General features: G+C 43.9%; 1 protein-coding gene across 1 annotated transcript in view; it reads right to left on the bottom strand.

Annotated features, from left to right (window-relative positions):
* The window catches only part of LOC112250497 (leucine-rich repeat and fibronectin type-III domain-containing protein 2-like), a 155,897-nt gene that overhangs the window by 22,404 nt on the left and 105,602 nt on the right, over nucleotides 1-27,891 (bottom strand). Inside the window, exon 5 of the mRNA XM_024420692.2 lies at nucleotides 2,841-4,237. Coding sequence (XP_024276460.1) covers nucleotides 2,841-4,216 — 1,376 coding nt within the window. The 5' untranslated portion in view covers nucleotides 4,217-4,237. The remainder of the gene's footprint in view (nucleotides 1-2,840; nucleotides 4,238-27,891) is intronic.

The raw sequence follows: 27,891 nt of genomic DNA, 5'->3' as shown, positions 1-27,891 counted from the left end.
GGAACAGCTGGTGCTCTCATGCATGGTTTAGTGTTGCTTGCCTCGAAGCGAGCATAGAAGGCATTTAGCTCGTCTTGTAGGCTCGCTGGACAACTCATGGCTGGGATTCACTTTGTAATCCGTGAGAGTTTGCAAGCCCTGCCACATCCGACAAGTGTCAGAGCCGGTGTAGTAGGATTCGATCTTAGTCCTGTATTGATGCTTTGCCTGTTTGATGGTTCCTCGGAGGGCGTAGCGGGATATCTTATAAGCATCCGGATTAGTATCCTGGTTCTTGAAAGCGGTAGCTCTAGTTTTTAGCTCACTGCGGATGTTGCCCATAATCCATGGATTTCTTTTTTTGGGATATGTATGTATGGTCACTGTGGAGATAACGTTGTTGATGCACTTATTAATGAAGCTGGTGACTTATGTGGTAAACTCCTCAATGGCATCGGATAAGTCCTGTAGCTTAGCGTCCTGTAGCAATGCTTCATTGGACCACTTCCGTATTGAGTGTGTCACAGGTACTTCCTATTTCAGTTTTTGCTTGTAAGCAGGAATCAGGAATATAGAGTTATGGTCCCATTTGCTGAATGGAGGGTGGGGGAGAGCTTTGGATGCATCTCTGTGAGTGGAGTAAAGGTGATCTAGAGTTTTTGTCTGTGTGAGTTGCACAGGTGACATGCTGGTAGAAATGGGGTAAAACTGTCACACCCTGATTTGTTTCACCTGTCTTTGTGATAGTCTCCACCCCACTCCAGGTGTTGCCCATCTTCCCCATTATACCCTGTATATTTATACCTGTGTTCTCTGTTTGTCTGTTGCCAGTTCGTCTTTTTTGTTCAAGTCAACCAGCATTTTGTGTCTCAGCTCCTGCTTTCTCCAGTCTCTCTTTTTCTCGCCCTCCTGGTTTTGACCTTTGCCCGTCCTGACTCCGAGCCCGCCTGTCTGACCACTATGCCTGCCCCTGACCCTGAGCCTGCCTGCCGACCTATACCTTTGCCCCCCTCTGGTTTACCGATCTCTGCCTTACTCTGAGCCTGCCTGCCACCCGGTACCATTGCCCCACTGGTTTACTGACTACTGCCTGCCTTGATCTGTCTATTTACTGCCCCTGTCTGAATATTAAACTATTGTTTATTCAACGTGGTCTGCATCTGGGTCTTACCTTCATACCTGATAAAAATGGATTTCAGATTTCTTGCATTAAAATCATCGGCCACTAGGAGCTCCGCCTCTGGATGAGCGTTTTCTTGTTTGCATATGCCCTTATAGAGTTGGTTGAGTGTGGTCTTAATGCCAGCATCAGTTTGTGAAAGATGAAAGCTTTCTTGGTAAACAGTATCGTCTACAGCTTATCACGACGTATAGTATCTCAGGCGAGCAGTACGTCGAGACTTCCTTAATATTAGAGATTGCGCACCAGCAGATTTTTCCAAAGAGACACACACACCTGATCTTAGCGGACTCTGCCATTCTGTCCTGCCGATGCATAGAAAAGCCAGCTAGATGTATAGTATCCATGTCCTTATTCATCCAAGACTACGAGAAATATAGTATATTACATTTCTTAATGTCCGAACGGTGCTTGTCCAGTTTATTCTCCAGCGATTGCACATTCGCCAATAGAACAGAGAATGTAGATTCACATTTTTAATTCTCCACCATATTCTCACCAGGGTGCCCGTGTGCCGGCCCCTATAGAGCCGTCTTCACGTCCTTCGAGTGTCAGGGATTAGGGCCTGGTCCAGGATAATCACTATGTCTTTCGCCTCCTACTCATTGAAGTAGAAGTCCTCGATTTAGTGATCGCTGTTCTGATGTCCAGAAGCATAGGAAACGATGGCGGAAACATTATGTAACAAAAAAGTTAAGATCAGTGCAAAAGAAATACACAAAATAGCACAATTGGTCAGGAGCTCGGAAAACAGCTGCCATTCCCTCCTATTCTAAAAATGTTTGATTACACTGACTATAGGTTGCAAGATTTACACTATAATTTTAATCATCCCTGTTATAATGGCAATTTATAATCTACCGTCCAATTCCAGTGAAATAAGTAATGTTTTAAACTAAAACGCTATAATAACGAACTGTAGTGGCAATGACTGAAAAAACTGATGACAGAGAAATAAAATAAAATATATAACGAAAGGGGTACATCTCCTGAGGCTCCAGCTGAAATGATCTGACGTTCTCAAGGTTTTAACAGAGTAACTGATTTAAATGGCATTAAGTAATTGGATTTCCTTTCTGGCTGGTTTCACAGTCGTTTGGAGATGTGCTACTTTACAATGTATCAGCTTCCAGTAATACATTTTCAGCCTCATCAAATAGCTCTGGATTGACAGAATATCCACCCATTGATTTTAGGGATGGAATTCTCTTGCTTATGGCCTACTAAACATAAGCGACCCGAACGGCCATGCAGCGCTTAGCAAAAAAAGGCAGTGTAAAATTGGAGAGTGAGTTGTTTCGCTGTCGAACAATTCAACGGACAGACAAAAGCAATGGATGATGGATGGATCACTTTGGATCGAGCTATATTAGCTCGATTATTATGGACAACTCGGTTTGAAAGGCTGAAAGTTCTGTACACGTGGCAGTGTTATTGATGCTGTGCATTTTGTCTAGTGTAAAAGGCAATGTTTACTGTACTCCATCAATCTTTGGTGAAAGGTGAGAGACAAATTCTGTTCAGGCAATCAACCTGGAGTGTTAAAACAACACTGGTATTGAGTGTCTCCTCCATACAATATATCACAACTTGTTATTTTGTTACTTCATAGATCAAAGCTATCGGTGTACCTTCTCATCTGAAAATGAATGGAACGTTTAAAAAAGTCTGCATTTGTTACCTGTAGATGAGGACTTCGTCGTCCGAACAGTTGTACTGGAGCTGAAACATTTTCACCTTGGGCGCTGCCTTGCTGACTGTCCACTTAACCAGAGCTGAAATGGCCGTCACCTCTGACACAGTGACCACTTTCTCAGGCGGGCTCTTAGGAACCCCCTTGCTGATCCTAGTGGTGCCTGTGATGTCTGAGAGGCGGGACTTGGGCTGCGAGGCTTGACTGGTGCCGTTGCTAAGGTGGGGCAGCTGGATGATTGACAGCTCCACAGAGGCGGTGGACTCTCCAGCCACGTTGGCAGCGATGCAGGTGAAGGTACCGTAGTCCTTGGAGGTGGTAATGAGGATTTCCAGGGTGCCGTTGCGGTAGACGGCAGTACGGGATGAGTTGCCAAGGAGACGGTCATCGGGGGCCATCCAGTGGATGGTAGGGGTGGGGTCTCCAACAGCCTCGCACCTCAGGCTGGCCGTCTGGCCCTCCAGCACCAGCATCCTGTGAGTGTGCTGAGTGATGAGTGGCGGCTCGCACACAAACTCCTCCTCCCTCACATACCAGAAGTAGCGCCCTTTCAGGCTGGGAGGGGAAGCGCAGGTCTCCAGGTCGTCGTCCCTCTCCAGCCGCCGCAGCCACAGCACCTCGCAGTTACAATGCAGGGGGTTGCCCCCGATGCTAAGGGACAGCTGAGGGGTGTAGGGCGTGGTCAACAGCACCAAATCCTGTGCCCTGGCGAAGATGGGGTCCGGGGGCAGCTTCTGCAGCCGGTTGGAGGTGAGATCCAGGCGAGCCAACCTTTCTAGATTAGTAAAGGTCCCCTCAGGGATAAAGTCAAGGAGGTTATGATCAAGACTCAACTGGTGGAGGGAGACCATCTGCTTGACTGAGTTCCAGGGCAGGCTCCTCAGGTTGTTGTAGGACAGATCCAGATCCTCCAGGGAGGGGGCCAGGTCTTCGAAGGTCCTGTCTGAGATGCGTCCCAGCTGGTTGTTGTTGAGGATGAGGTGCTGCAGGTTAACCAGGCCCCGGAGATCCTCTGGACCCAGCTCCATGAGGCGGTTGTTGTCCAGGTGTAAGGAACGCAGGGTCTCCAGGTCGCCGAAGGAGAAGGGCTGGATGTAGCTGATGGTGTTGCGGCTGAGCGTCAGGTCCACCAGGTCGGTCATGTTGGCAAAGTCCTGCTGAGTGATGCGGAGGATGTAGTTGCCACCCAGCCGGAGCTCCACAGTGCGCCGGTCGAGGTCCAACGGGACGAAGAGAAGGCCTTTGGAGGGGCACAGGGTCCCAAGGGACTCGGATAGGTTCTGGCAGACACAGTATTTAGGGCATGCATGGGCCATCATCACTGCGGTTCCCAGGACCAGCAGGCAACAGAGGATGTGGTCCATGGTAGAGTCACACAAAGGAACCTACACACTCAGAGAGAGAGAGAGAGAGAGAGAGAGAGAGACATGATTCGTTATTTCATAGTGGGCACTTCTCATTTCACTATTGCTATGGCAGACAATCATGAGCTCATGCTGCTGTAAACTATCTATGCGGGTCTCTCCCTAGAGCAGTGGGGTTTTGGGGCCTGTTGTTGACAGCCTCCCTGGGTAATCTTGATGTGTATTGATTGGACTGCATTTTGATCAAACTCAACAGCTGCCATCAAATCCACATGGATTATAACTAGATTTGATCTGTTGTTTATGGCTGGATAGGAATGTATTTGGGTGGATGTGTGTGTGTGTGTGTGGGGGGGTCTTTACAATAAATCTGTGAATCCTAATTAATCATTTATAAAGCAATATTAAGTCACTTATCTAATAACAACTAGTCAGTTGTTAGTAGATAAGTCATACATAGAGGCAGATTTAACCAAGTGTTGCTCCAGTGAGACATCAAAACATTTATATTTACCATATTCTATTTGCATTTTTGTCAAAATTAAGTTATAACTTTGTTCTGTTCAATGTTCTCTACCTACACCATATGAAACAAGTATGTGGACACCCCTTTAAATGAGTGGATTCGGCTATTTCAGCCACACCTGTTGCTGACAGATGTATAAAACCAAGCACACAGCCTTCTCCATAGATACACATTGGCGGTAGAACAGCCTTACTGAAGAGCTCAGCAACTTTCAACGTTCCACTGTCATATGATGCCACCTTTCCAACAAGTCAGTTTGTCAAATTTCCTGCTAGAGCTGCCCCGTATAACTGTAAATGCAGTTATTATGAAGTGTAAATGTTTAGGAGCAACAACGGCTCAGCCACGAAGTGGTAGGCCACATAAGCTCACAGAATGAGACCGCCAGGTGCTGAGGTGTGTAGGGCGTAAAAATTGTCTGTCCTCAGTTGCAACACTCACTACCGAGTTCCAAAGTACCTCTGGAAGCAACGTCAGCACAATAACCACACACAAGACTAAGATCACGTCCGCCATTAGATTCTGGAGCAGTGGAAACAAGTTCTCTGGAGTGATGAATCACGCTTCACCATTTTGCAGTCCGACAGACAAACCTGGGTTTGGCGGATGCCCCAATGCATAGCACCAACTGTAAAGTATGGTGGAGGAGGAATAATGGTCTGGGGCTGTTTATCATGGTTCGGGCCCCTTAGTTTCAGTGAAGGGAAATTTTAACGTTACAGCACACAATGCCATTCTAGAGGATTCTGTGCTTCCAACTTTGTGGCAACAGTTTGGGGAAAGCCTTGTCCTTTTTCAGCATGACAATGCCCAAGTGCATAAAGCGAGGTCCATACAGAAATCGAGTTCGGTGTGGAAGAACTTGACTGGCTTGCACAGAGCCCTTAGCTCAAGTCCATCGAACACCTTTGTGATGAATTGGATTGTCGACTGCGAGCCAGGCCTAATCACCCAACATCAGTGACAGACCTCACTAATGCTCTTGTGGCCGAACGGAAGAAAATCCCTGCAATGCTCCAACATCTAGTGGAAAACCTTCCCAGAAGAGTGGAGGCTGTTTTAGTAGCTAAGGGGGGACCAACTCCATATTAATGCCCATGATTTTGGAAAGCAATGTTCGATGAGCATTTGGCCATGTCAAATCAAATCGGATCAAAGTTTATTTGTCACGCGCGCCGATTACAACAGGTGTAGACCTTACAGTGAAATGCTTACTTACAGACTCGAAACAATAGTGCAAAAAAGGTATTAGGTGAACAATAGGTAGGTAAAGAAATAAAACAACAGTAAAAAGACAGGCTATATACAGTAGCGAGGCTATGAAAGTAGCGAGGCTACATACAGACACCGGTTAGTCAGGCTCATTTAGATAGTATGTACATGTAGATATGGTTAAAGTGACTATGCATATATGATGAACGGAGAGTAGCAGCAGCGTAAAAAGAGGGGTTTGGGGGGGTGTATATCGTACTCTAAATACCCCAATTCTAGTTGTTAAGTTCAAAAGAATGCAATATAAAAATAGCTGACACCAGTCAAACCGATGAGGGTTCTGAAATGTAATGCCAATTATCTCAGAATCATCTTTTTGCAGATAGAACGTTATAGTCCCAAGCTCCCAATGTGTTATGTTGGTACAGTAAGTGTGGTAGCACACTACCATAATAGTCACTAATAACCTTTAGACGTACGAGTTACCATACCCAATCTCATGGATGACTAACTCTGGAAAATCAGCTGTAAATGTCTTAGCAACCCATACGGAACAATCTTCAGAGTTGATGGTGTCTTCTGAACAGTCCACAAGGTTAATTGAGGACCTCTTTGAGTGACGTCATCGTTTTTCGTGAGTGTGTTTGTAATTTTGTATATTTGTATTCTATTATATTTAGTCAATTGTGTGCATGCAGGGCTCCCTTACGGAAGAGACCTTGGTCTCAATGGGACTGACTCCCTGTTGAAATACGGGTCAAATGCATCCTACCTATAGGGGGCAGTGGCAGCTGGGACCAGGTAAGGAGCCGTCGGTATGCATAACAAGTCTGTGGTGTGCACAGGTAGAGGGAATTACCGAGCTAATCAGCTGAATGAGTGTGATCTCCCGACCCGCGGGGCTTTTGATTTGGTGTCTTTCGTTTGACATGCCCTTTTGGAGTTTCATTTTGGTATTATAATTTGTTTGTCACTGTCACGCTCGCTATCCTCAAACTCCCTGTCATGAATCGACCAAGGCGCTGCGTGCATGTAGTTCCACATCTTTAAATGAAAGTGAAACCGAAATAACCAAAAAACAAACAGGTAAACAGCAAAGACCGTGATACAACCAAGGTGCACACAAACACACACGGAAAAATAATTACCCACAAAACACAGGTGGGAAAAGCCTACCTAAGTATGGTTCTCAATCAGAGACAACGATTGACAGCTGCCTCTGATTGGGAACCATACCAGGCCAAACACATAGAAATAGAAAAAACACATAGAATGCCCACCCCAACTCACGCCCTGACCAAACCAAAATAGAGACATAAAAAAGGAATTAAGGTCAGGACGTGACAGTACCCCCCCCCAAAGGTGCGGACTCCGGCCGCAAAACCTGAACCTATAGGGGAGGGTCTGGATGGGCATTTCACCTCGGTGGCGGCTCTGGTGCGGGGCGTAGACCCCACTCCACCTTGGTCTTGGCCAACTTAAGTGGCGCCTTTGGAGAGGCGACCCTCGCCGCCGACCTCGGACTGGGGACCCTTGCAGTTGGCCCCGAATAGACGGAAGACTCCGGCAGCGCCGGACAGGCGCTGTGAAGGGCGGCTCTGGCGGCGCCGGATTGAGGGGCGGCTACGGCAGCGCCTGACTGATGGGCGGCTCCGGCGGTTCCTGACTAACGGGCGGTTCCGGCAGCACCTGACTGACGGGCGGCTCCGGTGGCTCCTGACTGATGGCGTCTCCGGCGGCTCATGACTGACGGGCGGCTCTGGCAGCTCCTGACTGACGGGCGGCTCTGGCAACTCCTGACTGACGGGAGAACCTGGAGGGAGGAGACGGAGAGATAGCCTGGTGCTTGGGGGAGGCACTGGATACACAGGGCCGTGGGGGCACACTGGCGGTCTCGACCGCATAGCTGCCCCCCCCCCCATTCTGGCTGGATGCCAGCTTCCACCCGGCAAATGCGGGACGCTGGCACCGAGCACACCGGCCTGTGAATACTCGGCCGAGACACTGTGCGCATCATCCATAGCACGGGGCCTGACCTGTTACCTGCTCGCCCCAGTAAGCACGGGGAGTGGGCTCAGGTCTCCAATCTGACTCCGCCACACTCCTCGTGTGCCTCCCCCAAAATGTTTGGGGGCTGCCTCTCTTGTCCTCTACCATTCTCTCCTCCCTGGTCCAACTCTTCCTCCAGGTTGGCGCACACTGCTTGGTCTTCTTGTGGTGGGTAATTCTGTCACGCTCGCTATCCTCAAACTCCCTGTCATGAATCGACCAAGGCGCAGCGTGCATGTAGTTCCACATCTTTTAATGAAAGTGAAACCGAAATAACCAAAAAACGAACAGGTAAACAGCAAAGACAGTGATGCAACCGAGGTGCACACAAACACACACGGAAAAATAATTACCCACAAAACACAAGTGGGAAAAGGCTAGCTAAGTATGGTTCTCAATCAGAGATAACGATTGACAGCTGCCTCTGATTGGGAACCATACCAGGCCAAACACATAGAAATAGAAAACATAGAAAAAACACATAGAATGCCCACCCCAACTCACACCCTGACCAAACCAAAATAGAGACATAAAAAAGGAACTAAGGTCAGGACGTGACAGTCACCAACTTAAACATCAACGACCCGCCTGTGCTACTTTCACGCTAATGCACACACTTAGTCAGGATACAGAACAATTGTGCAAGCTTAGGTTGTCTAAACAGTTCCGCAACACATGTACAATTTGTCTAAAACACACCGCATTTATGACAGAGCCATTAATCATGGAAAAGGTTGCCCTTTAATGGCTCCTGTCATTTATGGTCCTCTGAGGACACCGTAAGGTCCCTTTCGGGGAAGTCATGTGACACAGGTCAATTCCAATAATGGATAATTCACTCAAGTGGAGATAATTCTGTAAACATAATGTATTCTTTGTGATCAGGGAATTCAGGGTAATAACTCAAGCCCAAAGCATTGGCGATGTCTATGACTTGCTTCATTAATCTTCCTCTTATTAATCTTGATAATGTCAGCTACACACACATGCGGTCTACAAACATACACACACACACGAGGCACGCAAGCGGGCACAAGCGCAAGTCCTCACACAAACACACATACACACAGAAACACACACACACACAAGGCTGCTGATGGGACGATGACTCATAATGATGGCTTGAACGGATTAAATGGGATGGTATCAAACACATGGAAACCACATGTTGGATGTGTTTGATACCGTTCCATTTATTCTGTTCCAACCGTTACTATGAGCTCGTCCTCCCCACTCATAATGATGGCTTGAACGGATTAAATGGGATGGTATCAAACACATGGAAACCACATGTTGGATGTGTTTGATACCGTTCCATTTATTCTGTTCCAACCGTTACTATGAGCTCGTCCTCCCCAATTAAGGTGCCACCAGCTACCTGTGACACACACATACACCTCTATGACCTCACTGTCTACTCATCCATCAACATCCACACCCTCTTTCATCACACCGTGATGGACGTGACCTGTTTATCTAACAACATACAAGCCTAGTCTCTCTCTCTTGCCCTCTCTCTCTCTCTCTCTCTCTCTCTCTCTCGCCCTCTCTCTCTCTCTCTCGCTCTCTCTCTCTTGCCCTCTCGCGCCCTCTCGCCCTCTCTCACTCACATACAGGTAACTACCAAAATAAAGGAAACACCAACATGAAGCGTCTTAATAATGTGTTGAGACGCCAGAACAAATTCAATGAGCCTTGGCATATATAAGTGTTTGGAACTCTATTGGAGGGATATGACACCATGCTTCCACGAGAAATTACATAATTTGGTATTTTGTTGATGGTGGTGGAAAACGCACTGTCAGGCGTTGCTCCAGAAATCTCTCATAAGTGTTCAATTGGGTTAAGATCTGGTGACTGAGACGGCCATGGCATATGGTTTACATCGTTTTCATGCTCATCAAACCATTCAGTGACCACTCGTGCCCTATGGCTGGTGGCATTGTCATCCTAGAAGAGACCACTCCCATCAGAATAGAGTTGTTTCCCCATAGGTTGAAGGTGATCTCTCAGGATGACTGTGCGTTTATTGGTGTTCACCTTGCCCTCGAAAGGGTTTAGTGGACCTTAACCATGCACCCCTTTCAATATACTTTGTATCCCTCATTTACTCAAGTGTTTCATTTATTTTGGCAATTACCTGTATATTATATTGCAAGGATTTCCATATAAAGTAGTGTATGCTATAAAGCAGGAAATTTTTTTGCATCAATTAATTTGAACCACATTTGTAATTATGTCGACTTGCGGCAGAATTCAAAGACCTTTGGTAACACAAAGCATCTCTGGGGCTTTTGATCTCCAGAAAATGGAGGTGGCTAATCATTGGCCCGGTGAATCGAGAAACGGCAAAGCTGTAAGGATGGATAAGAGAGCACGCTTCACTTTAAAGTGGAAATCAGCAGTTGAAACAATAACAAAGCAAATCCCCGCCCCTGTTTCAGTAAAAAGCTGAGGGATTGGTCTGGAGAAATGTAATCACTCTCAAATTCAAAGACAGAGCTATGGACGCAAAGATTGACCGTCCATGATATCAAAATTATAGTTTGAACCATTTTTAAGACTATATAGTTTTTGCTTACATTTACCTTGTTTACAAACATTGGAGTAAAATACATTTATATTTAGGTTCTGATTGAGTCAGACAGTTGAACATAATAAAGCATTTAGAAAGGATTAGTAAAATGTTTATTCATATTGATCATTACGCCATTCATAGATGTTTAATATAGGTCCATATTAACCATTTACCAATATTTATTTTAGTATTTTTGCGTGGCTTCATCTAACGTGGGCTGTTTATACGGCAGGTAGCATAATGGTTAGAACGTTGGGCCAGTAACTGAAAGGTTGCTAGATCGAATCCCTGAGCTGACAAGGTAGAAATCTGTTGTTCTGCCCCTGAACAAGGCAGTTAACCCACTGCTCCTAGGCCATCATTGTAAACAAGAATTTGTTCTTTAACTGACCTGCCTCGTTAAATGAAGGTAAAAATATAAATAAATACTATTACAAAAAATGGAGTGACCAGTGTAATTTCTCACAAAAAGATGGACATGCCATTCGTAGCAGTACCTGATGCTGCTTAGAGAGAGAGGACGTTTAACACAGGACGTTTAAGGAAATTTAATTAACTTTTGATTCCCAAAAACTGTTGTGAAAGAACTGCAATTTGAAGTTTTTTTTGCTAATGAATGTGAATGTAAGCTAATCATAAAACAGGGATATGTAGCCTAAACACAGCTGACTGGATAGGACAGATTTTCTCTAATGGATTTGTATTCCTTCATTACTACTGATATGTGATTGAGGCAGAAGGGGGGCTGAGAGTTTCTTTCGAGGGTTGAGAATGGATTTCTGACAAGGGTTTATAATTTGACCGGCAAAAAAATCATCACAGGTCTAGCTTCTAACATGCTCACCCACTGGCAGGTGCATCAGAACATTATCACAGAGGTTCAAATGTCTGCTTACAATATGGGCTAATCAGTTGCCTGAGGAAAAGGAGAGGAACACATGGCGCCTAGATAGAATGTTGGTCGCAATGTTGGTAGCACAGAGGCCACGACAACATGATGACTAATTTGTGATAATTCTGGTGTTATCCATTGTATAACAAATCAAATCAAACCCTTATTAGTCAAAGGATTTCAACTGTACTGTGAACTCTTCAAATCGAATGTTGGTTGTATCGAAGAAGCTCGCTTGTTTCTTATCATTCTTGTATTATTCATTGTTATTGTCAAATCATAATTTACTCAGGGGAAAATAGATTGTCGACGTTCAGATGTTCTTGACGGGGTGCTGACTGTTCAGGTCCTAGACGATAGCACGGCAAATATAGTCGAAGACCTCAAGGTACACTTCTCGGGAAAATAAACCATGATTCATATTTCCATGGATATGATACTCCTACTGGTTTCTTGCATTGTTTTAGCAGGTATCTCTCTCATTAAGAGGTTCGGCTGAAGGTGAGATGTTTCCGACCCAGATAATTATCAAGCCTCCGCATCACATTCAGACGTGGGTACTTGCAGTTCTATAATTGGTATCGCAGGCAGGTACAACACATCTTCCCTTATATATATGATCATAACATAGCCTACAGGGAAGAACGTGTGGCTGAGATTTATATATTCACCCACACATTTACTTTGACAGTGCCTGCCTGTACATATGCTGTATGTTCGGATTGTATACCATATGCTTTCTAGTGAGATTGAGATATTGGATTGTCTGTGCATGTTAATATTGTGTGCTGCATAGTTCTAGTCAGATGAAGATATCGGATTGGGAGAGTTCTGCCTGGCTGCATGTGACAATCCCATCTCTGTCACCTTGCAGACAGAGTGATCCAGTGTAAACGTCTCGATCTGGGTGTTGAGTCTTTGTCTGCAAAAGCTGGATCAGGACTGATACTTTATTTCATCTTCAAGACCCGGGTGCCTATTAGCATCCTTCTGCTAGCGGTTTAGTGAACGGGCTCTAAGTAGCTTTCAGAACAGATATCTCCTCTCCCCTATCCCCTTCCTGAATGGAGGGCTGCATGAGTCTGCAAAGACGTCTGTTCTGAGTGTGCACTTTAGAGAGGGAACTACCAAGTTGATGGAGACGGTTGTGTTTAGGGGAAATGTCAGTGATTTGCGCCGGGAAGGAGGGCCTGAAGGACTAAATGGCAGGGGTACATGGTAGGGTGGGAATTGCGGAGGGAGTGGAGAGCTGTGGTTCACTCGGCTTGTTAAATGGAGCATCCTGCTACAGACACACAGGAAGGCAGACAGATATAGCGAGACAGACAGACAGATGCCCGCACGCACGCACATACACACACACACACACACACACACACACACACACACACACAACATCACGCCCTGTAAGGCTCCGCTCTTGTGATGTGTCGCCTTTTTTCTGCTGCAGTGCCATTTTAATTCTTCCCGCATGGCTGCATGGTTTCTCGGGCAACACTGATCTCATTTATCAAAAGTGACAGCCTGGGCTAAAGATCAGCATATTCTAACTAAGAGAAAAGAAAACACTCTCTCTCCCTCACCTTTGCATAGCCCTGTCTCTTTCTCTCATTTTAATAACCCCAGAACTTTTTATTTGGTTTTGTGTTTTTTTTCAGACAGGGGGTTATAGGTACAAAAACAATCAAAGAAATGCACAACAAAGATAACCCCAAACCATTCCCCCTTCAGTCCCCATCCACCCACCCACCCACATCCTCCCCACCTGTTTTTCATAGCAGCGATGCCTGCCAGCTGCAATCTTCTCTGATTGATTGAGAGATTCGAGGGACTACCATCGTCAACTAACATACTGTAATAGATGCAAAGCATTACATTTTTAAATTACCCCAGAGCTTCTTCATTCACCAACCAGGTCTTCTGTCTTCCGCCGCCAAGTTTCCTATGACTTTGAGTAGCAAGCTCCCATTAAAAAGATGAAAAAGAATAATAGCTGTTGGTGACACAACGAGATGGATCCTCTATTGTCTGCTTAATTAACCTCATCAGCTAATTCTCCGTCCACCTACTCAAAGGTTTCTTTGGTGTGACATGGCAAAGGATTCCTTCCTTCTAACGCAGCGGTGAGATTGCATTTCAGGGGAAATGATTTGCCCTTTTGAGAAGACATATGACGGGATTACTTTTACCTTCTCCACAATTAGGAATCGAAATTAAATATATAAACCATTGACAACTCAATTGTTCAGGCCATCATTTGGATCCTTCCTTGGTCACATAGAGAAAAGTCCCTGGCATGCCTGCAATGTGGTAATAGCCTTTATCTCCTGAGCACCATAGATCACATTGCCACAGATCAGCAGGCTTCATGACCAAATCTCTCAGGGGAGAATACTCAGGGCAATAACAGGCTGCAGGGAGAGAGAGAGGCCCTCTCAAATGCCAGCGCAGTCATGCAAGGGGCAATATACGTTAGAGTATATTGGCAGAGCAGTTAAATAGGCATGAAGACACACAGGTGCACTAGCATGCACAAACACGCACGCACACAAACTATGAGTGCGCACACACAGACTACACATGCATGCAAACACACACACGCACACACCCATTTTGCACTGGGAACAAGACATACAGTGGGGAGAACAAGTATTTGATACACTGCCGATTTTGCAGGTTTTCCTACTTACAAAGCATGTAGAGGTCTGTCATTTTTATCATAGGTACACTTCAACTGTGAGAGACGGAATCTAAAACAAAAAAAACAGAAAATCACATTGTATGATTTTTAAGTAAATAATTAGAATTTTATTGCATGACATAAGTATTTGATACATCAGAAAAGCAGAACTTAATATTTGGTACAGAAACCTTTGTTTGCAATTACATTTTCATATATGTTTCCTGTAGTTCTTGACCAGGTTTGCACACACTGCAGCAGGGATTTTGGCCCACTCCTCCATACAGACCTTCTCCAGATCCTTCAGGTTTCGGGGCTGTCGCTGGGCAATACGGACTTTCAGCTCCCTCCAAAGATTTTCTATTGGGTTCAGGTCTGGAGACTGGCTACTCAAAAATCATACAATGTGATTTTCTGGAATTTTGTTTTAGATTCCGTCTCTCACAATTGAAGTGTACCTATGATAAAAACTTATAGACCTCTACATGCTTTGTAAGTAGGAAAACCTACAAAATCGGCAGTGTATCAACTACTTGTTCTCCCCACTGTAAATCAAGACGGACACATCTTCATTCCAATCTAGCCTCCCTATTGGGCCATAGTCACAGGTAATGGGATGAGACAGAGAGCTCTGTGTCTCAGGGAGCATCTGCCCAGGCTGACCCCCACACTGTACCTGCCAGTCCCCCTCCGCCCCCCTCAGTCCCCCCGGTCTCCCTGGCTGAGCGGTCAGCTGTAGTTGGCCCATCTGGCAGCTCAGATAGTCAGTAGACTTCCCCTGATGCTGCACCTGCTCTAATGAATGACTTAGAAAATTAGGAGCATTAAACACACGCTAAGAAATGCTGTCCGACAAAAACAGGTTCTAAATCTCTCTGGGCGAGGCGTTTGTTGTGTTCCAAGTGGTAAGAGTGTGAGAAGAAGCTACCCGCCCGAGGCGATCAATATAAGCACGGCTCTTTGTAAAAAGAGATGCGAGAGATAGAGAGGGGGCAGCATGGGAAAGGGAGGGAGAGATATGAAGGGGAGAGAGAGAGGAGGGAGAGAGACAGAGTGAGATATCACTGATAACAGGGCAGTCTTATTCACCAACTAACAACTAACCAGGGCTATTCCTGCTGATGTGGTGTCAATTCCACCTGTGAATGAGTGAGACAACACCCACGAACACCAGCCCCTCATCCTCCTCTTCATCAACATCTGTGAATATAGCACTCTACAACATTGCAAATAGTCACCATCATTTAACACTGTAGTCAATGTTGTTTTGACGTAGCTCATTGTCCAATCCTCATCATATGAATCCTGCCCAGCACTTCCTATAACTCTCTCTCTCTCTCTCTGTGTAAAAAAACACTACATTCAGGAAAAACACACACAAAAAAACGACATGCCAAGTGTAGACCATACAGTATATTGTGTTACTCAACATGTTATAGAAAAGAGCAGGTCTGAAGTCTTTGTTCAGAAACCAGTCCTACCCATCTACAGGTTATAGAAAAGGTGATTTTTAGAATGTTTTCATAATGAGAACGCCCCCAACTTCTATGTCAAAGATAGTAAAACAGTAATGTCCCCAAATATATTACAGTATACTACATTCCGCAAAAACACTAGAGTATTTTGTTACTACAGTATTTATACTATAGCCAACTGTAAATACTACAGTATACTACAGTGAATACTACAGTAGTGTCACTCTCCCTCTCTCTCTCCCTTTTTCTTTCTCTCTCGCTTTCTCTGCCTCTCTCTCTCCTGCTCTCCTCTCTCTCATTCTCTCTTGCTATCTCCGCCTCTCTCCCTCTCCCTCTCACTTTCTCTGCCTCTTTTGCTTTCTCTCGCTTTCTCTGCCTCTCTCTCTCTCTCACACTCTCTCTCCCACTCTCGTGCACTTTCTCTGCCTCTCTCGCTCTCTCTGCCTCGCTCTCTCTCCCACTCTCTCTGTCTCTGCCTCACTCTCTCTCGCGCTCTCTCCCACTCTTTCCCGCTCTCTCTCGCTCGCTTGCTTTCTCTGCCTCTCTCGTTTTCTCTGTCTTTCTCTCTCCCGCTCTCTTTCTCTCTCTCCCCATTTTCTCTGTTTGAGTAGGACCAGGAGAGGCGACTGCTCTTATCAGTGTGTGTCAGACAGCATCCCACGTCCTCCTACAGTACACGAAGCCCGCAGGCTCACACACGCAGGAATCACATTTATGCCTAAAAAGAGTCAGTGAAGATCATAGACAAAGAGAAAGAGGACCAGAGGGACACACAGACCCAGAGAGGCAGAGATGGACAGAGGAATGGAGACAGGGATCGACAGAGATATTTCCTTCTCTTACATACTGCACATTTCAGAACATTACAGTATTTTGGGTGGTGGCAATGGTCATGGTGGTGGCAGTGGCAATGATGATGATTGCGGTCTTGCTACTGCTATGAAATAAGCTACATTACTTCTACTCCTACTGTTATGAATGTCAATGTAATGGTGCAACACTCTACTCAGCCCACAATATATCAAACTCGTAGAATATTTTGTAAAATAGTTTCAATCCCACTTCTGCTTTGGATTTTGTATTGCCAAAGCTGTTTAATAAAAGATTATACGATCATTAGTTCAGAGAGTATCAAATTCACTGGGCTTTTTAGTGAAGCACGATAAAAGGCAGATCTTATCCAGTGTGCCCTAGCCTTTAAACTAATCAAAAGGGGGGAAGCAACATTTATTTTAATCTTTTTAATAAGTGTTACATAACCTTTTTTCATGTAGATTAGAGATTGGGCTAAAAGCACAGAGAGATTTCACTACAGAGACACTGTTGTTATTATGTCGCATTATCTATTGACTTCTGTTGGCACAGCATGTCTCCCAAGGTCATCTAACCATCATAGTTTTGTAAATGGCTTTCAATGGAGTGGAAGTTAGTTGCCTTGAGAAGATCAATGGAGTTCTCTATTGGGATTCTTCTGGGGCTTTTGTGAACAACAAATTGAGCATGAGTGTTGTTGGCCCACTTTCTAATGTTTTTTTTCTGTTTGTTAAGCCATGTCTTTGTTGAGGTGTTTCACATAGGGCATTCAAGGGGACTTTGAATACTATACTGCGGATTGTTGCATGCGTACAGTCGAAAAAAGGGATTCATTATCGCATGAAATAATTATAGACAGAGCTCAGAGCAATCTCGAGGTAATGAGAGCAATTAAACGGGGATGAAATATTAATAGGGCAGGATATTACTTTCCTGTAAATTTCTAAGTCAATACAAGTGGCATAAAAAGTAAAGTCCTGTTGCTTTTCGGGGGGCTCCGCATGGCTCTTTGGTAGCATCCTTCCTACTCAGGAAAACAGGCTAAAGACGGAAACTAAAAGAAGCAGAAATCGTCTAGAGAAATGGCTTACAGTAAACAATCCCCATCCATAAACAGCCTTCATGTTTATGTGAGCCTCTCTTATCTCCTGTCATATAACTCATTGGAATAATGAAATACAGTGGAGTCAGTGTCTATGCAGTGGCTGCCCAGAGGGGGTTATAGCTAGCCTGCAAATAAGTCCCATCTGGCCAATAACTAAATGTCATTCCATTGTCTCTTTGAAACTTCCCAAACAATAATAACGTTGTGCACTGAGTTTACCAAACATTAATATTGAGTTGTCCCCCCACAACCCCTCTTTGACCTAAGAACTGCCTCAATTCGTCGGGTCATGGACTCAACAAGGTGTCGGAACCATTCCACAGGGATGCTGGCCCATGTTGACTCCAATGCTTCCCACAGTTGTGTCGAGTTGGCTGGATGTCCTTTGGGTGGTGGACCATTCTTGATAAACACAGGACATTTTTCTCAAGGCTTAAAATCCCTCTTTTACCTGTCTCCTCTCCTTCTGACTGCAGTGGATTGAACATCATAGTTTTCACCTGGATTCACCTGGTCAATCTATGTCAAGGAAAGGGTTTTTAATGTTTTCAGTGTATAGGGTCAAATCCAAGAATGCAATCCGGAGAGATAAATGGAATATATATATGTCAAGAGTGTTGGATCAGATGAAATTACGACGGGGTTAGTTCCGGCCTTGCCGTCTTAATTGGAGCCACACGGCGCTGCTTTGAAAGAGACGAGAAGACAAATAAACAATAAGTCGCTCAAGAAATGATGACGGCGCATTTTAAATAGGGGTAATGGAAAGCTCAGGAAGATGCAATTATGTCGACTCAGTGGGAAGGAAGTGAAGTTATTATATCGCGGCAGATTTTCAATACAAACCTAACCCATCTGGGGTGGCAGGTAGCCTAGTGGTTAGAGTGTTGGGCCAGTAACCGAAAGGTTGCTGGATTGAATTCTTGAGCTGACAAGGTAAAAAAATCTGTCATTCTGCCACTGAACAAGGCAGTTAACCCACTGTTCCCTGGTAGGCAGTCATTATAAATAAGAATTTGTTCTTAACTGACTTGCCTATGTAATAAAGGTTACCTTTACTCAAGAGTCTCGGGACACTTGAGTAGCAGAGTAGCAGCAACAGTTATTCATACAGGCAGAGGACACCATTTCAAAGTGCCACACATATACAGTGCATCAGTACCTTTCAGATATTTGAAAACATATATTGATAAAGTGATCTGAAAATGAAATTAATAAAAAATAAGTGCACCAAAAATAAGAAGCAGCAAAAATGACCAAAATTACTATATATAAATGCTATATAAATTACTATTTGGACTACTATAACTGCAAATTATCAGCACTCTTTACTGTCTCAATGTCCTCTCCTTGTTCGGGCGGCGTTCGGCGGTCGACGTCACCGGCTTTCTAGCCACCGACAATCCACTTTTCATTTTCCATTTGTTTTGTCTTTGTTTTCTACACACCTGGTTTCTATTCCCCAATTACATGTTCATTATTTAACCCTCTGTTGGTGTGCGTGTTTGTTTATTATGTTCAGGTTGTATCTTTATGGCTGGTATTGTTTGCCGGGTTGGTTTTTATGCCTGTTATTTACGAGTTGACCGGTATTTTCACACACTTTTAGTATTTGTTTTACACTGGTGCAGTTCGTGGAATAAACTACCTTGTACACTCATCTCTGCTCTCCTGCGCTTGATTCCATGCACCAGTTACGCACAGCCTGACACTTAAGCTGCTATGTAAAAGTTTTAGGCTCAACTGTTCAGTTGGGTTCTTGATATATTCAGGTGTGTTATGTGTGCTTCCTTCTGTGCCTTGGAGATACTTTTTAGCCACATGTTTGTGCTGATGTGACTCGTTAATACATACAGTACGGTGCCTTTGGAAAGTATTCAGACCCCTTGACTTTTTCCATTTTTTTTTACGTTACAGCCTTAATCTAAAATGGATTAAATAAAAAGATTTCCTCAGCAATCTACACACAACGCTCCATAATGACAAAGCGAAATGTAAAATATATATATTTAAAAAAATACAAAATACAAAACAGAATGTATTTATTTACATACTGTACGTATTCAGACCTTTTGTTATGAGACTCGGAATTGAGTTTAGGTCAAAGGAATTGTCCGTATAGCTCTGAGACAGGATTGTGTCAAGGCACAGATCTGTGGAAGGGTACCAAAACATTTCTGCAGCATAGAAGGTCCCCAGGAACACATTGGCCTCCATCATTCTTAAATGGAAGAAGTTTGGAACCACCAAGACTCTTCCTAGAGCTGGCCACCCGGCCAAACTTAGCAATCGGGGGAGAAGGGCCTTGGTCAGGGAGCTGACCAGGAACCTGATGGTCACTCTGACAGAGCTCTAGAGTTCCTCTGTGGAGATGGGAGAACCTTCCAGAAGGACAACCATCACTGCCTGGTACGGCAATTGCTCGGCCTCCGACCGCAGGGCACTTCAGAGGGTAGTGCGTACAGCCCAGTACATCACTGGGGCAAAGCTGCCTGCCATCCAAGACCTCTACACCAGGCGGTGTCAGAGGAAGGCCTAAAAATTGTCAAAGACCCCAGCCACCCCAGTCATAGACTGTTCTCTCTACTACCGCATGGCAAGCGGTACTGGAGTGCCAAGTCTAGGACAAAAAGGCTTCTCAACAGTTTTTACCCCCAAACCATAAGACTCCTGAACAGGTAACCAAATGATTACCCAGACTATTTGCATTGTGTGCCAACCTAACCCCTCTTTTACACTGCTGCTCTTCTCTGTTTATCTTATATGCATAGTCACTAACTATACATTCATGTACATACTACCTAAATTGGCCCGACCAACTAGTGCTCCTGCACATTGGCTAACAAGGCTATCTGCATTGTGTCCCAACACCCGCCAACCCCTCTTTTTACGCTTCTGCTACTCTCTGTTCATCATATATGCATAGTCACTTTAACGATACCTACATGTACATACTACCTCAATATGCCTGACTAACAGGTGTCTGTATATAGCCTTGCTACTCTTTTGTCAAATGTTTTTTTACTGTTGTTTTATTTCTTTACTTACCTACACACACATCTTTTTTTTCGCACCATTGGTAAGAGCCTGTAAATAAGCATTTCACTGTAAGGTCTACACCCGTTGTATTCGGCGCACGGGACAAATATACCTTGATTTGATTTGATCTCTGCAGCACTCTACCAATCAGGCCTTTATGGTAGAGTGGCCAGAAGGAAGCCGGTCCTCAGGAAAAAGGCACATGACTGTCACGTACACTCTAGGTCAAGGTCACCAGCCTGCTCATTATTACGCACAGCTGTCACCATCGTTACGCGCACCAACGCCTCATCAGACTCACCTGGACTACATCACCTTCCTGATTACCTTCCCTATATCTGTCACTCCCTATGGTTCCTTCCCCAGGTGTTAATATACATTTTTATGTTTCATGTCTGTACGCTGCTCGTGTTTCTTGTTTTGTCCAATTTCGTTCATTTATTAAATTTATTCACTTCCTGTACTTGCTTCCCGACTCCCAGCGTACACGTTACACATGACAGCCCGCTTGGAGTTTGCCAAAAGGCACCTAAAGACTCTTAGACCATGATGAACAAGATTCTCTGGTCTGATGAAACCAAGATGACATTTTTTGGCCTGAATGCCTAAGCGTCACGTCTGGAGGACACCTGGCTCCACCCCTACGGTGAAGCATGGTGATGGCAGCATCATCTGGTGGAGATGTTTTTCCGAGGCAGGGACTGGGAGACTAGTCAGGATCGAGGCAAAGATGATCAGAAACAAAGTACAGAGAGATCAAGTAAAGGGGTTTCCTAAGACACTGTGTGTACAGTACCAGTCAAAGGAATGGACACACCTACTCATTCAAGGGTTTTTCTTAATTGTTACTATTTTCTACATTGTAGAATAATAGTGAAGGCATCAAAACTATGGAATCATGTAGTATTTTTAAAAACTGTAAACAAAGCAAAAGCATATTGACGGGTTGGGTCACTGCCTGGTATGGCAACTGTTCGGCCTCCGACTGCAAGCTAGTACAGAGTGTAGTGCGTACGCCCCAGTACATCACCGGGGCTAAGCTTTGTGCCATCCAGGATCTCTATACAAGGCCACCCTAGTCATAGACTGTTCTCTCTGCTCCCGCACGGCAAGCGGTACCGGCGTGCCAAGTCTAGGTCCAAGACGCTTCTAAACAGCGTCTACCCCCAAGCCTTAAGACTCCCAAACAGCTAATCAATTGGCTCCCCAGACTATTTGCCTTGCCCCCCCGCCTCTTCTACGCTTCTGCTGCTGCTATCTATGTATAGTCACTATAAAAACCCGACCTACATGTACATGTTACCTCAATTACCTCGACACCGGTGCCCCCGCACATTGACTCTGTACCGGTACCCCTTGTATATAGCCACGCTATTGTTATTTACTGTTGCTCTTTAATTACTTGTTATTCTTATCTCTTAATTTTTTTGTGTTGGTATTTTCTTAACTGCATTGTTGGTTAAGGGCTTGTGAGTAAGCATTTCACTGTTTTCGGCACTTGACAAATACAAATTTGACTTGAAAATATATTTTGATTCTTCAAAGTAGCCACCCTTTGCCTTGATGACAGCTTTACACACTTGGCATTCTCACAGTCAGTTTCATGAGGTTGTCACCTGGAACACATTTCAATTAACAGGTGTCCCATGTTAAAAGTTTACTTTCCTTCTTAATACGTTTTAGCCAATCAGTTGTGTTGTGACCAGGTAGGGGTGGTATACAGAAGTTACCCCTATTTGGTAAAAGACCAACTCCATATTATGGCAAGAACAGCTCAAATAAGCAAAGAGAAATGACAGTCCATCATTACATTAAGACATGAAGGTCAGTCAATGCGAAAAATGTTAAGAACTTTGAAAGTTTCTTCAAGTGCAGTTGCAAAAACCATCAAGCGCCATGATGAAACTGGCTCTCATGAGGACTACCACAGGAAAGGAAGACCCAGAGTTACCTCTGCTGCAGAGGATACGTTCATTAGAGTTAACAGCACCTCAGAAATTGCAGCCCAAATAAATCCTTCAGAGTTCAAGTAACAGACACATCTCAACATCAACCGTTCAGAGGAGACTGCGTGAATCAGGCCTTCATGACTAATTGCTGCAAATAATCCACTACTGAAGGACACCAATAAGAAGAAGTGACTTGCTTGGGCTAAGAAACACGAGCAATGGACATTAGACCAGTGGAAATCTATCCTTTGGTCTGATGAGTCCAAATTAGAGATTTTTGGTTCCAACCACCGTGTCTTTGTGAGACGCAAAGTAGGTGAACGGATGATCTCAGCATGTGTGGTTCCCACCGTGAAACATGGAGGAGGAGGTGTGATGGTGTGGGGGTGCTTTTCTGGTGACACTGTTAGTGATTTATTTAGAATCTAAGGCACACTTAAGCAGCATGGCTACCACAGCATTCTGCAGTGATACGTCATCCCATCTGGTTTGCACTTAGGGGGACTATCATTTTTTTAATCAACAGGACAATGACCCAAAAACACACCTCCAGACTGTGTAAAGGCTATTTGACCAAGAAGGAGAGTGATGGAGTGCTGCATCAAATGACCTGTCCTCCACAATCACCCGACATCAACCAGGTTGAGATGGTTGGGGATAAATTGGACCGCAGAGTGAAGGAAATGCAGCCAACAAGTGGTTAGCATATGTGGGAACTCTTTCAAGACTGTTGGAAAAGCATTCCTCATGAAGCTTATTTTGATTTGTTTAACACTTTTTTGTGTTATTTCATAGTTTTGATGTCTTCACTATTATTCTACAATGTAGAAAATAGTCAAAATGAAGACATACCCTTGAATGAGTAGGTGTGTCCAAATATTTTTGTTTGGTACTGTATATATAATATTTTTTTGTTGTTGTTTTGTCTTGTATTGATTGTATGTGGGTGTTTTAACGTTCAGGGTATTACATTCCTCATTTTATTTATAGTGTGCAAGTTGAATTCAGCAGGGGAGAATTGTTTCCACTTTGCCGCTGCAGAAATGTGTATTTTATGCTTATGTATTCTAATTGGTTGGTTGAAGTCAGGTGTCAATACGAAGTCATGTCTTTGCTACGCTTGCAGATCGCGAACGTAAATACTTTGCAGTCTGATATTGACATGCAAACGGTAGGTCACGTTCTGAAATAATGTATTCTATTTTCATATTTGAAATGAGTACTAGTTCACTATGTACATGTCCTGATGTGTATACACATGTGTACGATACCCATAAGACATTGGGGGCATCCTGGGATGTGCTTTTGATTGCTATTGCTGTAAGAGTTAGCCAGCATGTTCTAATTGTAATGGGCACGTTGCACCCTGCAAAGTCACAGTTGTTTCCATGCTAACAGACTAATCACAAATCGCCATCAACATACTGTTGTCCTGCACGTCTAATATGTTTTCTTGTGTCTATCGTCAGAATAAACACCAATCAACTGGACTTGCTGGCCGGACAACTGGGCTTGCTGGCCGGACGATCTATAGAGATCAATCTTTTTGTATTTGCTGGACCACTGTTACATTATCTGCCTGGTCACATAGACTAGACGTAACATATTGAATGTAAATCCTGTACACTAAAATGAGTATGATACATTACATGACAAAGTATGTTGACACCTGCTCGTCAAACATCTAATTCCAAAATCATGGGCATTAATGTGGAGTTGGTCGCCCCTTTGCTGCTAAAACTTCCTCCACTCTTCTTGGAAGTCTCTCCACTAGATGTTGGAACATTGCTGCTTGGACTAGCTTCCACTCAGCCACAAGGGCATTAGAGAGGTCGGGCACTGATGTTGGGCGAATAGGCCTGGCTCGCAGTCAGTGTTCCGATTCATCCCAAAGGTGTTCGATGGCGTTGAGGACAGAGCTCTATGCAGGCCAGTCAAGTTCTTTCACACCGATCCCAACAAACCATTTCTGTATGGACCTCATTTTGTGCACAGGTCATTGTCATGCTGAAACAGGAAAGGGCCTTCCTCAAATTGTTGCCACAAAGTTGGAAGCATATAATCATCTAGAATGTCATTGTATGCTGTAGCATTAGATTTCCCTTCACTGGAACTAAGAAACCTGAACCATGAAAATCCTGAACATGAAAATAGCCTATTCCTCCTCCACCGAACTTTACAGTTGGCACTATGTATTGGGGCAGGTAGCGTTCTCCTGGCACCCGCCAAACCCAGATTTGTCCGTCGGACTGACAGATGGTGATCACTCCCAAGAACGCGTTTCCACTGCACCAGAATCCAATGGCAGCGAGCTTTACATCACTCCAGCCAACGCTTGGCATTGCGCATGGTGATCTTAGGCTTGTGTGTGGCTGCTCGGCCATGGAAACCCAATTCATGAAGATCCCGATGAACAGTTATTGTTCTGATGTTGCTTCCAGAGGCAGTTTGGAACTTGTTAGTGAGTGTTGCAACAGAGGACATTCAATTTTTACGTGCTACACGCTTCAGCACTTGGCATTCAAGTTCTGTGAGCTTGCCGTTGTTGTTCCTAGATGTTTCCACTTCACAATAACAGCACTTACAGTTGACCGGGGCAGGGCAGAAATTTGATGAACTGACTTGTTGGAAAGGTGGCATCCTATTACAGTGTCACATTGAAAGTCACCGAGCTCTTCAGTAAGGCCATTCTACTGCCAATGTGTGTCTATGGAGAATGCATGGCTGTGTGCTCAATTTTATACACCTGTCAGCAACGGGTGTGGCTGAAATTGCCAAATCTATTAATTTGAAAGGGTGTCTGCACACTTTTGTATGTATAGTGTATATTACATTGGTATGGTTACATAAGACAGATGGTTACAAAAAAATTAAAGGAGAGGGGTTGGTTGGTTGGTTGGGCTGGATGGGTAAGTGTATAATGTGAAGATCTAGCAATGCAAAGGTTGTGTGAACGAATCTCATTATGCAAACTTATGCATTTTTAGCTACTAAGCAACTTTTCAACTACTTTTTAGCTACTTTGCAACTACTTAGCATGCTAGCTAACCCTTCCCCTAACCCTAACCATTTTAGCTAACCCTTCCCCTAACCTTAACCATTTTAGCTAACCCTTCCCCTAACCCTAACTCCAATCTTAACCCTAACCCTCACCCCAGCCTAGCTAATGTTAGCCAGCTTGCTACCTAGCTAATGGTAGCCACAACATACTTTGACTAATTCGTAACATATTATACATTTGAGCAAATTTGTAACATATTGGACATTTATCAAATTCGTAACATATCATACGAATTGTGATTAATTACATACAGTATCATACGAAATGGATGATTGAGATACACAATTAATACATACCGTACGAAATGTAACATATCATACTAAATGGAGTGTCTCGGATTTATGTACAGGTTGGTCTTAGTCACTCTCAGTCCACTCTGCACACACACACACACGCACACACCCACCCACGCCCCCCCACACACACAAAGTCCTCCTGCACATTGCCTGTGCTCAGGGTGGACACACTCACACACAACTTCAATGCATTATCAATGCATCTTGTATTAGAAAAGAAGTTCAGAAGAAGAAATAGGCCTACTGAAAAACTTATTAGGGATAGGCGTCCCGTTAACGGGACAGTTGTAATCAATGCAGAGCCTTATGTCAACATAGCAGATTTTAGAGAAACAACAAATGTCGGTTCATATAAGTGTCTTATATCAGCTGAAAGCTTAAATTCTTGTTAATACTGTCCAATTTACAGTAGCTATTACTGCGAAGAAATGCCATGCTATTGTTTGAGGAGAGCTCCCAACAACAAAACACTTTTTTCACCACAATAGGTTTGATAAATTCACCTCTGAAGGTGAAATGTGTACTTACATTCTGAAATCGTGCTCTGATTTATCATCCAAAGGGTCCCAGAGATAACATGACATGATGTTTTGTTAGATAAAATCCTTTTTCATATCCTAAAAAGGTCCATATAGCATGCACAATCAATTTTGTATTTCCAGTCGTTCAATTTGCAAAGAAAGGAATTTGTTAAAATCTAAACCTAAATGTTGTTTCAACCAGTAAATTCATGTATGTATATATTCCTCAGAAATCCTAGAATGTAACCAGACTTCACTATTTCATTAGGTGTGTCGTATATCCTATAGGACACCAAATTTGGTCAGAGAGCGATGCTTAAATGGCACGCTGATGACGCTGCCGGACTTCATTTGATCGACTCTATCTTTGTCAAATAAGCACCAATCGGGATCAAACAAAGCTAGCTAGATAGCCAATGAGCTAGGCTTTATGGGAGTATCCGGAAACCACGTCTTGGTCGCAAAATGTAGGCGCTAACCTTTTGCGAGAGCATGCCTTTTCCTTTTGGATGAAAAGTATAAGAATATGCAGAGTTATGAAGTTATGGAAACTGGTTGTTTTGCAAATGCTGAACTTATAATATGGCTACTAATACTGGAAAAGCTAAATCAAAGTCTAAGTATACAGATTTGACGATATTCTTGCAGAAAAAATGTAATATGAATGCAAATGGCTCCTTCACAATCTGCCCAAATGTACCTGGTAAATACACACTAAATGTCATGTTGCTAGCTTCAAGTTATCCATCTGAAACTGTGCACATACACTGCTGCCATCTTGTGAACACCATCGGAATTACAACCAGAGTGATGGCTGGAAGTGGGACCTTTCTATTTCAAAGAGGGTGGTAGAAAAAAAACATTTTTTTTTCTTCGTATTCTCTTCTACCAGATCTATTGTGTTATATTCTCCTACACTCAATTCACATTTCCACAAACTTCAAAGTGTTTCCTTTCAAATGGTACCAAGAATATACATATCCTGAGCTACAGGCAGTTAGATTTGGGTATGTCATTTAGGCAAAACGTTTAAAAAAGGGGGCTATCCCCAACAGTTTAAACTGCGTAGTTTGACTGTGTGTACCTACATGTATTTGTGTGTCTATGCACACGTGTTTTTGTTTTTCTGTGTACATCAAATCAAATTGTATTTGTGTGGCGTGGACTAACAGTGAAATGCTTACTTAAGTGCCGTTCCTAACAATGCAGAGATAAAATAAACAATAACACAAGGAATAAATACACAATGAGTAATGGTAACTTGGCTATATACATGGGATACCAGTCGATGTGTAGGGGTACAATGTATTTGGCGTAGATGCTGTATACACTGTAACTATGGATAAAGTGACAGATCGTAAACTGTAGCAGCAATATATGTGATGAATCAAAAAAAATTTGTGCAGGGCCTCCCGAATGGCACAGTGGTCTAAGGCACTGCAACACAGTGCTAGCTGAGACAAAAGAGAATCTGGTTCG

This window comes from Oncorhynchus tshawytscha, linkage group LG05, assembly GCF_018296145.1.
Source record: "Oncorhynchus tshawytscha isolate Ot180627B linkage group LG05, Otsh_v2.0, whole genome shotgun sequence".
In the NCBI taxonomy this organism is placed as follows: domain Eukaryota; kingdom Metazoa; phylum Chordata; class Actinopteri; order Salmoniformes; family Salmonidae; genus Oncorhynchus; species Oncorhynchus tshawytscha.
This window is presented reverse-complemented; position numbering and strand designations above follow the sequence as displayed.